The sequence below is a fragment of the Plectropomus leopardus genome, chromosome 2 (assembly GCF_026936395.1).
Source record: "Plectropomus leopardus strain MGB_pleo_1.0 chromosome 2, ASM2693639v1, whole genome shotgun sequence".
NCBI lineage: Eukaryota > Metazoa > Chordata > Actinopteri > Perciformes > Serranidae > Plectropomus > Plectropomus leopardus.
In genome coordinates, this window is record NC_142177.1 from 25,778,108 (window position 1) to 25,797,537 (window position 19,430).

The following is a 19,430-nucleotide window of genomic DNA, read 5'->3' on the forward strand; positions in this document are numbered from 1 at the left end:
GCAGCTCCTCCACATAAGTTTATGTTCACTTTGTTTATGAGCAAGGAAACATCATAGAGTCTTGCTTATTTCTCTGTACCTGTCATGTGCTTGGCTCTGATTCATGAATACTTAACTGAGCTGTTTGGTGTGTGATCGTTTCACTGTTTGCAGCCTTGGCTCTACATACAGGAGTAGAGAACTGAGGACATCTTTTACCCTTGCCGTTGTTCCCCCCAGAGAAGCACATAAAGTCAATGTTAATGATAGCTTGATCTGAAAAGATAGATACTATTCAGCTTGTAGTTTATGATATCAACTTCACTTTCCATATCACTGTTTATTATTCACGATCATCTATCACCATGTAAGCCCTGTCTTCAAGAAATTACATTTGTATACAATTAATTTGATGCTGCAAATAGGTTTTTAGGGAAATATAATGCAGAGCGAATTTTATATTCAATTAACATTAAGAGGAAGTGCTGCCAATTAACACACCTAGCATATTGCAAAAATGTTGATATTGACTCAGCACATTGCTCAAATTTGTTTTCACACAAAAAAGGCAATTTAATAATACACTATCCCAGGGTTTCCCAAACATTCATTTATATGTTGTCGGCTGCCATGGACAAACAAACCTGGGACATCCGTGTAGTTAAAGGGAGAAAAACAAAATTTGCTTTTGTCATCGCACCACCACCACTGTTGAAGAGGACATAGATGCCTATATAAAAGGGCTTATTCTTAGGTCTAACACAATGATTCTCTTCAGGTGATCATAAACTAATGAAAACACATTTATTAATATGATTTTCCATTTCTGCCAAGAGATGACACTAGTCCTAAATACTACACACTACACCTTTTACCAAAATCAAAATCTTTCATTTACCATAGTGCTTCTGTTGCCTAAGCATCACCACAGATAGAAGTCTGAAAGCAAACCTGAGGTTCTGGTATCACAGTCCTACACTTTGTATGTTCGCCATCTGCCCAACAACCTCCCTGTGAATACAGTGAGTACGTTCACACCACAACATAATTATGAAAACAGTTAAGTCAGATGCAAACATCATTTTTAGAATACAGCGTTGCAACATATCCACTAGTATCTCTTGATCAACTTAAATGTAATTTGATTTAGAGAACAACATTAAAAACTGAAATAATAAATAGTTTCACTTCATACTGCTCCCTCATATTTTATAATTAACCATGTGTTCACCTGTTTACAGTTTCTGTACAAGGTGATTGAAAACTAGAGATCTATAATTATAGCATGAGATCGTTTATTGGATTCATCAGCAGATATCAAAACTCTACATTTACAGGAAGATTGCTTAGAGGCAAAACCAAAGCCTGTAAAAGCACCAGAGCATCCACTTTTAGGCGAACACTAAATCACTTTTTATTATAAGATCATTATGTTCAAACAACATTTGGCTTAGCTAGTTCTTCAATAATAATGCCTTTCATGCTACATTTGTTTGTTTCACTTCAATATACTTGGCAATAAAATGTCAGTATTTATTTGGTTACAGCTGTTAATGTGCATTCACACAGCTGCTCCAGGCAGGATTACACTCTCCATCTCCATATCTCCCCCCACAGCCTGACAGTGTTGCTTACGTTGTATAATGCCATTTTTTCACACAGAACACCCAGGAAGAACGTACTGGGATGGCCATGAACACGGCAAAACTCTTTACAACAGCAACACAGGGAGGGCAAAAAAAAAGGCATTTATTGTTTTAAATTATCAAAGAATGAAACATTGTTAATGAAAAGTGGTCCACTGAGGAAAGAGAGAATGTATGAAAGAGTGAACAGGCAGTTGAATAGAAACACCAAGAGAAGGGCTGGGCAATAAAACCATAATAAAAAATATTTTTCCTCAATAGAGATATAATAAATGTTTGATAAATCCTGCATATAAGTAAATCACCCATACGCCAGTAGAGGGGGGCAGTAATGCACCTTAACCAGAAGAAGGAGAAGTAGTATTAGAACAACAGTCAATACGCTCATTAAGTTTTTTTTTAGTATGACTGTTTTGACTGTGGATAACAACGCAGTGCTAGCCCACGACTGAATTCACCTCATAACTGTGTGGATTAAATCATCTAATGCTAACGTTAATTTAGCATGTTAACTTTACCAGCTGGCTATTTTAATAGAATGATGCAACGTAACTTGACTGAAGGTAATGTGGAAAAAACAATCATACATTTTCTCGTCCGTGAACATGGATTTTGTCATGTCAGGTAGATTTCCATTTGCTATAAATGACCCAGTTTTACTTAACAATGTCATCAAGGTCCCATTTTTGTTGTGTTGACCACGGTTGAGACTTGCGTTCTGTCTGCGTATTTTGTTTACATTGTCTTCTGAAACATAAAAAATGTTTTAAGCCATTTGCACAGGGTTTGACATGTTCCTGGTCAGAATGATCATTTGTTTGTCTATTTATGGTCATATTTATTGGTATAATTTTGATTATAGTTGTTTTAAATCTACTTCAGATTTGTGAAGTGCTCTGCTGTTTGACAAATGTTTGTCATGTCCTGACAATGAATAATAGTTTAGAGCACAGTTAACTATATAGATTATTCAACTTTAACTCAAGAGCAAAACTCAGCCTTTAAACTTCAAAAAAATAACCCATACACTTTTCTTAGTGTGATTAATTAGCAGTATTGATTGATATGAAAATTTTATTGTGATAACAGTTGAGGCCATATTGCCCAGCTGTGGAGGAGAAGAAAAGTGACATCTGTACACCAGCTAGAATAGGAGTGTGTGCTGCAGACACAGAAAAGCAAGAAAGGCAGGTGGAACTAAGAGGGGGGGAGACAGAGAGATGGAGTCGCCCACAGTGGCACACCTTGACATATTTTTTTAGGCAGTTTGTCCTCTTTAAGAGGGTTTTCTTAATGCATGTGAAAGACGGGGTCCGTTATCTTACAGCTAAAGTATATCATCACCTACTCTCACTTTCTCGATTCTTAGGCTCACTCTGCTGTGACACACAGAAACCCCTGCAGCCTTTTAGGTTGCCTGGCCAACTGCTTTTCTTTAAAACCTCCCTAATCTACAATCTGACATAGGCTAAACACACACATACAAATGGATGTATGTATTCATACGTGTTTCTCTCTTTGTCTCTTCCTTTTCTCTCTGACTCATCCCTCTGTCCTTTTTTTGCTCTCTGCTTTATCTTCCCCTCAGCCAGATAATGTGTTGGAGCTGCAGTCCTTTTCCTGCACTGGTTTCTAAAATAACCTTTTTCTTTGTCAGACTCTGTCTGCTGCGCTTAGTTAGCATGACAGCTGCTTTCAACACAATTAGAGAGCACTGATGGTGGCTGAGAGGAGGCTCTGTGTGTGTTTTTTATGTAACAATTCACCTCAGAGACAATGTCTGTTTGTGTGTGCGTGTGTGTGTGCATGTGCACTTGGATATAGCAGTGCGGCATTGCAATGCAGCTGCTGTCCAGTGTTTGTGTTTGGGGATTCCCTGTGCATTGTGTAACTGCCTCTGCTGCTTAGCCGATATTTCTGACTTCATTTGCCATATTCTTTTCTAGCTTTAGACAAATTAAATTTCATAATGCAGAAACTACTAGTATAGTACTGATTGTATGCAACTTATGTTCAAAGCAACTTGTGTCTTTTAGAGGTCATTTAGTGTATTTGAAGTCCAAAGCAGTACTGAAAGCTATATGTGCTTGAACATACCTTTATAGGACAAAGTAGGTCTTCGTTTTAAGGATCTTTGCCTTTCGCATTGTGATACCAATCAGACTCAGTCCATCACATAACTAACATACAGAATCAGCATGTCCCTTCCTTTGTTTATGTTGTAGCATACAAATAATAGGCACACTGTTATAAGCACATTCAAGATCTAATTCAGCCCTATCCAAAAGCAGTGCTCTGAACGCTGCCTTGTGAGCTTATGTTTTGTCAGTGAGTCGGTGATTGTCATTTCTGAGGCTGTAGTTTATGCTGGTCTTGTATCGATTGCTTCACATTGTCAAGTGTTCGTGTTATGTGTTCTCTCAAACATGAACACCTTGTTACAAAAGGAACCTGATCAGTGCTTTTGATGTGATATTGAAGGACGTGCAGGTGAGCAGAGTAGCTCCGTGATCAGTGAAGTCTCCTGCAGTATTTCTTGTCACAGGCAGGGGGAGCTGTATGCCAGTGCTGCTGCTGGCGGTGGTGCAGTGGGCACAGCTCCTACCTCAGCTCTGCCTCACTGTGCTCAAGGACATTTTGAGACAGACACATGGAGATTGCGCATGGCTTCACCATGGAGGACAGCACTGCTTGTCAGGCCAAGAACTTCTCATCAGGGAGAAAGCAGCAATTATTGTAGAGCACCGTTTCGTCATTAGCACTTTGTCCTTATAATCACAGAGCAGAACAGAGAGATCTAGCAGACGGCTTACAAGGCATGATGAATAGAAACATTCAAATTAAAGGTAAAATGAATGCTGAGATTAAATGCATACGATTATATTGCACATATCGTGTGAATTTGACCAAGCCTCTCTTGAAGATGAATAGAGAAAGAGACAGTGATGCTGATGTCATCAAGACACAATTACATAAAGTTGCCTTATTTTTTTCTGCCTAACAACAGTATAACTATAGCGTCAAAGATAACACTTTATCTGAATGCCCTAAATGAAATTTCCAAGCCTTTAAACCTCAAAGAGCACAGGGAAATATTGATAAGACAGGGCGACAGTGATATATTAGTTGAGTGTACATACTTTTGTTTTTAGAAATTATTGACTGAGGCTGCCAGTATATGATGCACTTAAGAAAATACAGTGCCTCTGCAACAACACTGTAATAGAATAAGTACTGCAGGGTTGTTCAGTGGCATTGCAGCACATTTCCTTTGGGTTTAATGTGCACTTACTGAACATTTGCAATTTAAATGAAAATAAATAATTTGATAGTCTGGCAGAAATGTTCATTTATGGTTAAATAACTTAAGAAAACAAAAAAAGAAACACTATAACTATTAAGAAGTGATTCTACATGTTGTGCGGCACGATCTTGGCCGTACAGACACCGTTATGTTGCTGCACTGGCTTTATGTTAATAGCCCTTTATGTATCTTAGCTATTAGTAGATCCCTCTTTGTTTTTGAAGTAGTTTAATCATACAGAAAGCAAACACTGTACAGTATGGTGGTCAGATGGTCTTAGCATCTGGCTGTGGAGCGTCATGTTTTAATGCGGTTCCCATATGGTGTTTGAGTTCATAAAGTCCAATTAAGTGTTCTCACACTTTAGGTAAAAAGCTGTTAATTATTGCCAAATCTACACTTTCTCCTTGATGCTTTGTACTCATTACTCACTGTCAAGCCATGGGGAGCATGCCAACAATTATGCAGACAGACTGGCAAGTAGGCAGGGAGGTAGACAGAAGAATAGCACAGCAGGGAGGTGTTTGAGTCAGCTACAGATAGACAGGTAAGCAGGATGACAGCATGAAGACTGAAGGGACAGGGTACAGACAGACAGGTACAAAGATGATGGTGAGAGATGGAGGTGGAAATATTGGAGATGAAAGATTTTTGCAAGATGCTAAAAAAATCATGAAGTGTTCCATATCTCCAACACGTGAGGAGGAGAAAGTTTTTCACCCTTTGATGTTCAAATTATTTAACGGTGAGGAAAAACCATTTTATACACTGCCGTCATCATGGTTTTATCCGTAAATGCATACAAAACACCAACAATAGCTTGATTTACAGCTGCCCTCCTTTTCCAAGAAAAGAAGAAATCAATTCTGTGTGTAAATATATGCATGTTAGTGTGTCTCTGTGTTTACATTATATAAAACGGAGAACACTGTTTACTTTGAAGTTACTCAGCTCAGGCTTCAGCAGTGCACTTCACCTCTATCTCACCCTTCCCCTTGCTCTTTCTGTGCTTTGCCTTCCTTATTCCATAATTCTCTATTACTCTCTTAAACCCTTCTTTGGTCTCCGCCTTCCTCCAGCTTTCAACTATCGTCTTTTTCTATCTACACAATGCCCCCCCCCTTCCTCTGTCTTTTCTCATTTTCCTCCCACCCACATCTCAATCTTTCCACTCCTGCACATGTCATCGTAATTTAAAGATAGGCAGCTGCACACCAGCAGAATATAACACCGCCACAGTCACTTACATCACCAACATGATAATGTGAAGCTGGAAACTCACCACCTTTACATGGTCAGTGACGAACAGATGTTGTGGAGGGAGCTGCTCCATCATTCTGCGATAAATTGCTCATGAAACACTGCAATTTTAACCTCAATTTATTTTTCTTTCTACACAAAAAGTCTAGAAGATAAGGGAAGAATGACATTCAGAAAAGGTGGTCAGCCTGAATCAGACAGAATTATGAATTACACAGCGTAGCTTTCTGATGTTGCTGCTTCCCCCGATAGGTTTGTTTTCAATTAATTTATGTCTGTAAGTCTTGCCTAAATTTTCTGTTATAGAGGGCACAATGGGAAGCATCAATCTTTTTGGGTGTGTTTGGAATAATGGCAATCAATACTCAGGTAATGCGTCTCGGCATCTAATTATGCATTTATTTAATTTTGTCTTTTGTTGTCATCAGCATTATTGGTTCCTCTTCTCTCTGTTCTTCTGTGCCAAGCACAAATATTCAACGGCCACAACTGTCAGCAGGTTTTAAATCCACAGAAGCCCTGCTGGTTTCCATATTACCCAGTTACATTATCTGACTGATTAACTTACAGGCTGCAATAGAAACCAGCATTACTCCTGGTGCTTAGGTACATTGAGGCTTTATACCAGTCTAACTGTTGATGGTGGCCACCAGAATTACCTGTGAGATGTAGTTTCTCTCCTCAGGCAGCCACTTGATTAACCATGCAGGCACACAAATACACACACGGATGTATGATTTCCTGGGATAGTGTTTGTTTGCTTTCATTTGACGGTTTTGGAAGATCTGGCTGGCACAGATGTCCGCCTTGGCATGCAAAGAGTACCGCCAACATTGATTGGACCTGAGCGGCAGGCGAATGAGGGGGGGCAGCATAAAAGGTTGGAGAAAAAAACAGAGAAAGATGCAGTCCTGCCACGTGCTGTCCTCTTCTGTCTCATAAATAGAGAAAATATGCAAAAACCCAACCATCGCAGAACATGTAATGTATTGTATTTAATCTGTTATTTCAATTAGTAGGCGGTAAAGACACAGAATATTTGCCTTTAGTGGAAATGCATTACAGAAATGGTAAGGAGGTTTATTAAGTCGCACCTGTCCAGGTGACATTGCCAATGCTGTCTATCTTTGTCACTTTGGTAATGGCTGGAGCTCATTAACACAGGACTGGTTTCTGTGGAGTTACAGATGTGTATTCACTTGTTGGCAGGTTCTCTTGCCACCCTGCTGTGACAAGGTTGGTTCCTCGCTGTTCCTTAGTGCACTATTGTGTCTGGTCCTAGTCCCATCTGTTTCATCATGGTTGATACTTGCATCTGGACACCTTGCTGATTGTGTCAGTTTGGTGAAATTAAGCATAGCATGCTCCCTACCTCAGTGATGCCGAGTTCTGTTTGTGGCTAAGTGAAATCTCTCTTACTTTCCATTGCTACTTCCAAAAAGGCAGACAAACTGCATCTTGTTACATGCTGCTTTGTGTTGTGAACCTATGTTTTAGCATCTAAACTGATCCAACATCAGTGTGATTTCTACATTCTGGAAATGGTTTTACAACAAAACATCTAGCAGTGAGAGACATAAATAATGTATCCATGTTCATGCTACATGGCCCATATGACATTTTTACTGCATACCAATGGCAAGGTGAAGCAACGTGAGAAGCACAAGACTAGGTTGCTAAATTATCTTTGCTGTAGTTTAACATGTAGAAGACAAAGCAGATTGCACAAGTGCACACAGCAGCAGTCAAAAGGGGTTTTAGTTTCACATTAATGTGGCTGCTTACTTCTGGTTTCACTTATGATTTACCAGATATTATACATGCACAGCACATAATATCTGCTAGAGAATAAATTACTTGGTAAAGCAGGATTCAAGTGGTAAAACAGGCCTTTTACATGTTGGAATTTATTGTATGTAAAGAGCTGTGCGCTAAAACCTTAATGACCTCCAAAGACTAAATGACCAAATTATTTATTGTATGATGTCGTAGTTTGTTCTATATTTGGAGTGACTGGCCATAATATCTGTTTAGTGTTACTCATAGAGGAATATTAATATTGTGCATTAGATGACAGAGAGATGGTATAGGCAACCAGTTTTTGTGGTTTGTTATTGATTTACTGGAACGTTCAGCATGATGCAGCACAGTCTCATCTTCATTCCAGGTTTTCCCCTGAGTCAGTGGGAAGAGATGTAGGGCTGCTGCAAGTCAGGGGTTTACTGGTCACTGATGTCACTAATTGAAAATGGAGGCACACATGTAAATCATTGGGGACAGATGAATAGTGTTTTGTGCATTGAATCGTATAGGTCTTTTTGTGGAGGTGGATAGATTGTGAGACACTGGTGGCATAAAGGAAAAGGAGTGTAATATTCTATTTCCCCCTGTTGAATGTTTTAAATTTCAAAATAATTTCACAATGAATGATCCCATTATTAGGTACTGCTTGTGCTGCTTTTTCTTCTGTGCCATTCATCTCTATTGTTGTCTAAAAATTAGTTATAATATTAAAAACACATCGGCGAGCCACACCATTACTGGGTGACATGGGCACTGTTGTTCACTTTGAGTTAAGGTGTTGAAAATACTCATTAGAGCACCAAATATCTTTTGACAACCCAACTACCAGAATAAATGTTTTAATTACAAACCATGTATATGTAACATTTATACTTTTTTTTTGCAGTGCGTATTTTGAAACGTTACATTTTGACAATGCTGTGATTAAAATATGGTTATGTTTAAGCACAAAACACTTGGTAATGTTTTGAAAAAGATCAAATTCTGCTTAAAATACCTGTTTTGGTGCCACTATCACAGCTGAAAATTGCTCACTATAAGAGAAGCAGTTTTGCTTTTTGTCTTTAAAAGTGGTCTGCAGCTTGGCAGCCATCTTGCTGGGTGTTATACCATCTACCACCTCCTTCTCCTTCTGATGACAAAACTCAGCTTATATACATGTTTCTAAAACTATATCACTTTAGAAACATTGATATGATACTGTACCTGTGAAATGGATAACTGTAGTGTATCCAGAAATGTACACCGCTAACATTTTGCACTGGAGACTGGGCTGCTATTGAGACACAACTTCTTTAGTAACTTGCCAACACTTGTGTTTGTCTAGTGGTTTCAGGAAATGATCTAATGTTCCTTGATTAAACTGAATGTCATCCGTCTGTAAATATTTGCATATGAAGTTGGAAGAAGTGTGATTGGGGTACCATAAAGATGGTAGGAAAGAGGTTAAGTTGAAGTATGGTTTTGGTTTTTTCATGGGATTTGTCAATAGAAAGATTACATCAGCCTCATCGTTTGACATAAAGGAAATTGTTCAATGATGATAATTTACTTGCAATATATGTAAATTGGCTGCAGACTTTGAGTAATCTTAATCTAGCATAGGGGTGGGCGAAACATGGAATATCATCAATGTGTCGCAGCTTGTTCCATGTGAGTTGAATAAAATGACTATATTGCGAACTTTGCTTATAAATTGTCAAATGTCAATTTTCTAAGCCACTGGCACGAAGTCTACATTAGTTTGGAGAAGATTTAAAAATATTGATATAAATTTTATATAGTATTATAGGGCTGTGTGATATGATGAAATATATCATCTGACAATGTAAAAAACGTCCATCATTTCATATTATGCTATATCGTTTGTTTCGTTTACGTCATCTGTATGAACGTCATTTGTATCTGTCTGCGTGGCCTAGGGGGCATCTACACAATGCACAGCACCAAAACAAACAAACATGGAGGAGCTGGAAAGCGATACTTAACGTGGGGCTTTAGTATAAAGACGCTGTAACCAGCGTTTCATTTTTTCCTCTCTCCTGTGGCTCTCTGCCTCTCACAGACACACATAAAAAGCAGGGCTTTTGCAGTGCTCCAGACTGTGACTATTTGGTCACATTCTGTAACCATGGAGCACCACAATGTCTTACAAATACTATTATTATATGAACTTGAGAGCCTTTAGTTTTCCAGCTCGCAGTGGATGAATCCGTAGGTTATGTAATTTTATTTTATGGCAGTTGCTACTTTATTTGCAACTGTGGTTCAATAAATCAGTTTGTATTTTAGTAGTTAACAGTAATTTAGAGCGGATGTCAAAATATCGATATATATATCATGTATCGCGATAAAGCCTAAAAATATCGTGATGTTATTTTAAAGCCATATCACCAAGCCCAGTAGCAATATAGCCAAAATACAATACAATATTATTTTAAGCCATATTGCCCAGCCTAAATCCATTAAATTGCACTGTCACACCTTAACACCGCAGAAGTGTCCTCTCTAGGCTGGGTAAATTCCTAAGGTGAGAGGGCAGGAGAAAAGGAAAGAAATCATTAACGCAAGGCATTACAAGACAACAGGTAGACAGGAAGGGATCACTGAGATAGAGTGACTGCATAGGAGAGGTCACTTACTGTAGAATGACAGCGAGAACTAGAGGTGAGATAGCAGCAGCAGCAGCTCCCCAGCTCAGCCCATCCTCCCCGTGACAGCGCAGCGTTACGTGCTGCCTCTCCGCTTTGTCGTCAGAGCAGCCCCAGCCTCCCGCCCGCGCACAACTCCTCTCTGCTCTGCACCAGAAAGGAGCATCCTCTCCTCTACGCCCTCCCTCTCTTTCGTATCCTCTCTCCCTCTCTCTGTCTCTCTCTCTGGCAGTCGGCTTGTCCTCAGAATGAGGTTAGCAGCACCAGTAGCAGCAGCAGCAGCAGCAGCAGCAGCAGCAGCAGCAGTAGATAGAGACAGCAGAGCCACAGTTACTGCAGCAGCCAGGAGAGGCTGTCCTTCAGCCGTGCACCATCTACCGCTGCATTCACCCCTGTCCTGAGAACGCAACGCTTATCCTTGTGCTCTCTCTCTGTCTCTCTCTCCCTCCTCCTCCCTCACCTTCTGTCCTCTTTGAATTCATATCTCCCCCCTCCATCTTTCTCTCTCTCTCTCCCCCTCTCTCTCTCTCTCTCTCTCTCTCTCTCTCTCTCTCTCTCTCTCTGTAGCAGTGATGGGGAAGACCACCATGTAGAGACGGAGAGGCAGCGGAGGCAACAGCAGAATAGCAGCAATGGGAAGCCACACATGGAGCGGGTCTGGACTGCAGCCGTGGTGAGCCTGAGACCTACAGGACTTGCAACCACCATCATTGCCCTTCTCAGGACCTGACCACTGGGGCTGTCCAACGCTCACCTGGATGCTCCCCACTTGTGTGTCATCATCCCCACCTCTCCTTTTTCTCTGCTGCTCTTTCTCCTCTTCTTCTGTTTCTTCTCTTTGATGGTTTTTGGACTGCCGTTATCTGACAGTCTCTCCTGACATAGAGAAGCTGCTCATTGATTGATCCCCTTGGATTTTCCCCCCAGTTTTTAATCCCTCTCTCTGCCTACGTCACTTACAAGTGCCATCCTTTTTCCGCCTTTTTTTTGGTTGCCTGCTTGATACCTGTTTTGGAAATATTTTGGGATGAGACTGAGCTCCTCTCTCTGTTGTGCAAGCTTTTTTTTTTGATTGATCTATAAGCAATAACAAACACTTATCTAACTGACTTGACTAGCTAACATCATGGGGGACATGTCCAACAGCGATTTTTATGCCAAGAACCAAAGAAACGAGGGCAACCATGCGGCAGGCTTCGGCTGCTCGGTCATGGAGCTGCGCTCGTTGATGGAGCTGCGTGGCACAGAGGCGGTGGTCAAGCTCCAAGAGGACTACGCGGGCGTAGAGGGACTGTGCAAACGACTGAAAACCTCACCCACAGAAGGTAAGTCCCAGTTCTTGTCTGTGTGCGTGCTCTGGTGTGCATGTGAGTATGTGTGCACTGGTGTGTGATCTTGAGGAACATTTTCTAGTACTGTATGCTGACCCGATCGGAAGATTGATGATAGGCTTTTGTTGTATTTACTGTTGGTTTGCATTTGGATCAATATTTACTTGGTTATGTGTTTTATTTGATATAAAATTCACTGGTAGAAGCACAGACATGCACAAACCTTGTAAAGCACCTGGAGAAATGCGTAAGCACAGCATCAGAACAGCAGACATGGGAGGGAGTCCTGTTTGAAGGGACTAATGAAAATTCTTCGCAGCCAGCTAGCGTTCAGCCTGCTTAGTATGCATTGAAATCTCTCTGGACAGTTTAGCCCCCCCCCCTAGCTCTCCCTCCTCCATACAAGCCCCAACACCCTCGCTTGTCATTCTCCCATCCTGTCAGCCAATCACCCGTAGCTTTATTAAGGAGCAGTTCTCTGGAGCAACATGGTAAAGGTTCTGGCCACGTGTGATGAGCTGTGGCGTCTGCGCATATGTACGGGGCATGATTGGAATGAGAAAGCAAAAACCACAATAATAATAATGAATAAAGAGAAGCATATACAGGAGGTCGTTAGTATTTATTTATTTTCTGTGCAATAACTAGAAAAAAATTTCATATCTGTAGTGCAAATACCAAATGTCTTTTTCAAATCCTAACAGGTGGGGGATAGTTTTGATATAACTCTATGACAGGGTGTCTGCAAGTCCTTATAAAGTCTTTAAAAAATGGCTTAAATTCAATTTTTGTGAATATGAGGCCTTGAAGTCAATAAGTTGTTTAAATATGATTTTTTTTTTTGTGGTCAAAATCAGTGCAAACATTTTTTGCATTTTTTCATATATCCATCTTTAAATTTCTTATTCCCAGTCAAGCTGTTTTGCATGAAAGTCCACATTTCTGATGTTTCAAGTCTTTCAACATATCACTGAACCTAATACTGTCTTTTATCTTTATACTTACGCTTATCTATTGAAAAAAAAAAGGAGATTAAATAACTCTAACAGCCATATTTCTGCATAAAACATACCTCTCTATTGGACTATATGAATACTTATCTAAGCACTTATCTGCAATGTTTGAATATGAAAAAGATGATTTGTCAAAAAATCTTTCTGAAGTTTGGTTAAAATAGTCTTAAAAGGGTCTTCAAAAGCATTCAGTTTGTGTGTCTGATGCCTGGCATCCTGCATGAATCCTTTATGAATAGATTTTATCCCTCACTCACCTAAGCTATATCAAGACATCCACTTCAGGTTATTAAAATATTAATGCAGACATCTAATGTTAATTGGCCCAGCCATAGTGCAATGTACATATTGCATTGAGATAGGAATTTCTGTTGCTACATTCCCAGCTTCAGCACAACGAGCATACTAAAAAACAGACCTCTCTAACGGCTTCATTTGTGTATTGAATATTTATAACAGTGTTGAAATCATCCACCTCCCCTGATGTCGGGTTCATTGATCAGTATTCATGTAGTGTTACCTGTGTGACATCAGAGGTAACCTGTAACCTTATAGGCTGATAGTCAGAGGAGATTGTGTTCCCTGCTCTCCTCATCCAATAGCACCACTTCTAGGTCAGCTGGTGGTAATACCTGAGGCAAGACAACGGCAGATAAAACTAGATCAACTCAGAGAATGTTCCGAGTCACAAGAGTTGAATTAAAAGTGAATACAGAACAAACTGAATAGATGGAATGAAATAAAGACACTGACTCAGATAAGGGATGCTGTGCCTAATGCTTGTCACCATATTTGCAACATCAGTGTGAAAGAATGCCTGCAGTGATAGAGAGACACAGAAATGAAACTGAATTTAAACTCACAATAAAAATTACCATAACAGACATAAAAGTTATTTTCCCATTCTCAAGAGCATCCTGATTAGATACAAGAACATTACATTTTATCAGTGCGCTAAACACTAACTCAGGATCACAGCCTGCAGACTTGAAATAAAAATAAAATGAGAGTAATTAAACTTACGATATAGAAAGAGGAATATTGTCATTATTAACATGCTTTCTTTGACGGGTAATCTGATTTGTTGAACTTTTCACCAGTACCATTATATGTGCAGGACTATCTCTGACACTAAAAGAAAGCACATTTCAACAAAGCAAAATCAAAGAACTAGTGGCAACAAAGTCCGACAGTTATGTCACCCTACTTTGCCTGTGTCTCTGTGAAAAAGTTGCAGTTGATCACACTGCAAAGACCACAGCACACGGCCAAGTTGGGTCAGCGTTCTGCAGCTGCATAAGAAGAATTAACTCGCCATACCAGTAGGAGGCGGTAGTCTGTATTTGTCATTCAAAAAGGGAAATCTTAAGACCATATTAGCGCACTAACAACCAGGGCAGCCCCTTGAATGTTGGAGATTCAAATCATCAGTTGGAGACCCCTCAGCTGACTGAGATTGCTTCAAGTTGAGCAGTGTTTTTTTTTTCTAGTCAGTGTGCTGTGAAGTGTAGTTCTAGGGACCCTTTGGTCCCTAGAGTTTGCTGTGGAGTGATCGCTCTTGACTCTTATACACAACGCAAAAACTAGGGCAACAAATGTTCACAGATGGCCCAGCATCACCAAATGGCCGAGCATCGGTTTCAGGGTCCTAACACAAAAAAACCCCTCATATTTACATGACATAGCTAATTTAAACATTGAAAATTCTCATAAATATGTGCATCTGCATTTTCATATTTTAATTCAAGACTTCCCCCCTCAGAAATCCTCCGGATCACAGTGCATAATTGTGGTTACTCCTTTTTGATATACCCAGTAGATAAAATAATTCTATAATTCTCTTATAGAAAAGAAATGAAAACTGGAACATGTATGTGGTAAGGAGCAATTCACAATGTATATAAATGCAGATTCTCTGCAGGGAGGGTTTCTCAAAACACTACAATCTCAAATGTGTGTGCATCATTAATTATTTTGGCATTTATTGCATTTACAGGAATACATTGTGTATCTTGTGCAGCACTCTGTTTGGATAAATTATGTGCTTCATTATTGTTGTTTGTCAACACTTTTAGTGGATACATCCACCGATGTAAGTTTGCCATGTTTTGGTTGAGCTCTTGCTGCTAACAAGCAACATGATCCTCCGCTCTTGTCCCCAGTTACAATTATTAATAGTTATGATGAATTGTATTATCGCTCACTGGAACATTCACTTAGTGAAACTGGGTAATGGTATCTGGTGCTGTTTGCATTAGTGATCCCAGGTGTTTGTATGTTTATGTTGTGTGGGTTCCCTTGTGTGCTGCAAGGTTGCTCCACAGAACATATGTTACCTCTGAAATATGATCATGGCAATTGTCCTCGGAGGTATTTTGTACTGTATTGCTTGCTGTCATCGTGTGTGGTGTGGGTAATGTGTAAGTGTCCCAGGGGACTGCGTTTGATGGTAAGAGACCCTGAGCACAGCTGACCTATCAACCCCCGTATACTGTAGCCTATACTAGACCATGCACGTGATGCTAACGTTTCATGAATGGCTTTGGCCCATTATGCAGCATAATTGCATACTGTCTCTGTAAGTATAAAAATGCAACTGACTTGGGACCACCCTTTTTTATTTATTTATTTATTTTTTTAGCTTTTTTATCTTTAAGCTCATTAGTATGCTTGATCGGTTCTCTGATTGATTAATTGTTTGAATGAAAACATAAGGAAAAGGGGCGTGCGGTGGATAAAGCAGGCACCCCATGAATGAAGGCAGTGTCCTTGCCGTAGCAGCTGTGAGTTCGATCCCCGCTTGTGGCCCTTTGCTGCATGTTATCCCCTCTCTCTCTCCCCCTTTCACACTATTGATCTCTCCTATCCAATAAAGGCAAAAACGCCCAAAAAATAATCTTAAAAAAAAAACAAAACTTTGGAAATGTTTTCTCAGCTTGGAACAAAAGGAAGGGAAATCTAAAAGGGGCCTGTTACGTTTATCCTTACTTTCTGTCATATACACTATATGGACAAAAGTATTGGGACACCTACGCATTACACCTACAGGAGCTTTTATGAAATCCCGATCTAAATCTATAGGCATTAATATGGACCCCCCACCCCCCTCCCGTTCTGGGAGGGCTTTTACTAGATTTTGGTGTGTGTCTGTGGGAAGTTTTGCTCATTCATCCAGATTTTATATTGGAAATGGGACTGAACGAAACACTTTAATTCAATGATTAAGAGGTGTGACCCAATACTTTTGTCCGTATAGTGAATATTAAAATAGCAGGTGTTTATATATATCATGACCAAAGTTTTTACATTTTTAGATAAAACTATTTAAAGTTAAACCCTGTGAGCAAAACCTTCAACTTCAAAGCCCTCTGAACACCGTTTCCAACATTTTTCCTACTTTTTAGACAGACTGACGGCAACTCTTGACAGATTTTTTATATGGTTCTCCTGCGGGCACACTACTGCAAGTGTTTATATTACCTACATGTAAGAAGCTTCCTCTAATGCATTTCTTCAGGCACCATTATGTAAATATTGTTTGTTTGTTTTATAACCTGAGTGGATGAACAGATTTCTAAACACATAAAGGAGGAATGTTACACGTGAACTGACATTTAAACGTGAATATTATCAGGATGGAAAATTCTCTTTTTTTCCCCAAATCCAAATTGCATTAAACTTGATAAATGATGTTGAAACAAATCTTGATTAAGTGGCACATCTAATTCTATAGCATGCTTGGGTTCTCTGATTTTTACCCCTCAATTTTCTTAGCAGCTGTTTCCTTGTACTGTATCCCTGCACCCAGGATGTAGTTACCTATGTGTGGCCTTGTAGGTGACTGTGGGGTGAAGGAGCTAGCGTTTCCCTCAGGCAGCCAGCGGGTGAATGGCATAAGTCATTCAGGGGCCAGATGGGATGTCAGGCAACAGCTTAGTTTACAAGGAGGGCCCTGCATCTCTTGAGATAGGAGAAAAAACGGTTGGTGGGTGCTCATGGTGTAACTATTTTCTCTGTCGAGAGCTGCAGCACATCGCTGGGTCCTCCTGGCTACGGAGCAAGGAATTGTGAGAGAGTGCTCAGGGCCGAGTTATTCCTCGAGGGTCAGGAGGATGAAGAGGTGCTTGGGGCATTGATAGTCTTTGATGTTGTAAGAAAGGGCAGAGGGTACTTGAGGAGATCATGCAGGAAAGAGGAGTAAATATAGATACGTGTGGAAGCCACATTATATGCAAGAAGTCTGTCCACCTCATGAAACTATGATAGTAAGCTTTCAGATAATTAAGATATAACTGCAATTTTAGGTAAAATAACCTAATACTGGAAATTAAGCTGCAAATATTTTTAAAGGCATCACTATAAGCTTAATTTAGCTTTAATTTAGCTCTTGGATTTTTTTAGCTGGACACTCACCAGCTTTTCTAAAAGACTGGCCTCCTAACTGTAGTCATGTCTGTAGAGCTGTCCATCACTATGACTTTTCACACAAAGGTGATGTAATGAATCTTAAGTATGCCGAAGAGAGATAGCACTTAATATTAATTAATGCAGGGAAACTCTAAAAGGTGATAGGAATTCAATATGAGAGTATAAATCAGCAGTTTTTCTTTTTATAATATATTATCATAGCCAGCCAAGGACTTAGCTTTTTTATTTCCAACCAGCCAACCAAGAGACCTCGATTTCATCACTTCACCCTCAACCCTTTTCTGTCTAATATTTCTTCTTCACTTTCTACAATATCTTCACTTCCCATTTCAGTCCTCTAACTACCTCCATCTTCTCTCCACCTCCCATGGCTTCCTGTTCCAGTGATTTGACTCCCGCTGCACATACACACACTTCACCTCCACCACCCATAAATCTCTCCTCCCCGCAACCTCCACAGACACAGAATTGAAGTCAGAAGATCCTGAATACTGCTGCTGCCATCTTGCGCTGATGGCATCATTTGGAGCCAAAGTCTGCGCACGAGTCATCCCTGCAGTATTGAATACCCGGACACATGCTTTTCTGAGAAATTGCAAGCAGCGCCATTGAACATGAGCAACCTGATTGGCAAGAACATCTGTCATTTAAGATGTCAGACCCCCCTTTTATAGCATCACATAACTAGTTAAAACCAAACTTATCAGCAAAACAAACACGTAAACATACATCGGCATGATGAGAACTACCTAAAATGACAGAAACCATCATTGTGAAAAATTTGACATGTTCTATGATCTTTGATTTTGCCCATGACTCATTCGTTACCATGGAAAGGGTGGGGTTTATGACATACTGCAGCCAGCCACCAGGGTGCGATCAACATGTTTTGGCTTCACTTTTCAGGAGCTGTTAAGTTGTTCATCTTAATATACAGTCTTAGGTCCATACCAGGCGCTTACCAGCATCGCAAGCGCACCAAAACTATATCTAAAATGTAACAATCTCAAACCGTAAAATAAAACCATAAACTAAAATCATAAAAATGTATAGCTTCAATTTTTACATCTAATCCGTAACGTGACTAAAATGGCAGTAGCTGTTTATACTTTTTATTTGTTCCTCTTCACCCCCCAAATTGTTAAGTGGAGAGGGTTATGTCATGCTATCATAGCAAGTGAATGTCTCATTCATTTTCTGTCTAGAAAATAGCAGTTTTTTTTAAGCTGGAGGGGCATGAAACTGTCATAGTTAAATGAGCAGCACAAAATATCTGAGAGAAACTGCAATTAAAAGAATATATAAAAGCCTGCACACATAAAAATGTATGGACAGATATTCATGATGATTCTTAATGACCAACAGGACGTACATTTTACACCAGAAAAAGAAATCTGTTCCCTGGACAGTTCTGGGGCAATTTTTGATCAGTTTGATGTGTTGTTCCCAACTGTAACAGCAAAGCATTTTGAATTATGTACAGGTCTAATTCACGACTGACTGCCATCTTCTCTATAGCAACAGCAGTTGAGGATGGTGAATGTTACATTTTTCAGAAAGCAGGGAAAAACATGACTTCTCGGAAAAGTCTAAATAATTACAACTGATGGCCATAACCTGTAAAATTGTTCAATTATTGTACTTATTTATTTTATTGCGGAGGGTTAGATGAGAAGATTGATACTCTCCTGTGCAGACATGCCATACAACATTTGGCAAGAAATGTACAATATTTGATTTTTAAATGTCAAAACGATATCCTTCCAATTCGCGCTGCTATTATGGATGTCTTCTCACTTAAATCATCTTACTTCCTCTCTCTCCTTGTTCCCTCCAGACCTCCTCCTCATCAACCCTTCCACCTGCCCTTCCTCTCTCTCTCTCTCTTTCTACCTCCCATTCCTCTGTCTCACCACACCTTACCTCTCCTCCATTCTCCCTCTCCCCTGCTCCCATTTCTATTTCGGTGTGCTGGTCGGTCGCTGGTATCCCAGTGGGCCGGTGAACAGCGTAGC

General features: G+C 39.9%; 1 protein-coding gene across 13 annotated transcripts in view; it reads left to right on the forward strand.

The window, feature by feature from the left end:
• atp2b2 (ATPase plasma membrane Ca2+ transporting 2) overlaps nt 1-19,430 on the forward strand; it is a 160,550-nt gene that overhangs the window by 55,943 nt on the left and 85,177 nt on the right. For 9 of the 13 annotated variants that reach the window (XM_088089278.1, XM_088089281.1, XM_042506226.2 and 6 more), the window contains one exon: nt 11,211-11,968. In XM_088089278.1, the coding sequence (XP_087945404.1) occupies nt 11,770-11,968 (199 nt within the window). In that variant the 5' untranslated portion in view covers nt 11,211-11,769. Of the gene's footprint in view, nt 1-10,756; nt 10,897-11,210; nt 11,969-19,430 lie in introns of those variants that run through there. The other 4 variants (XM_088089292.1, XM_042506235.2, XM_042506219.2 and 1 more) reach the window with 3 other exon arrangements.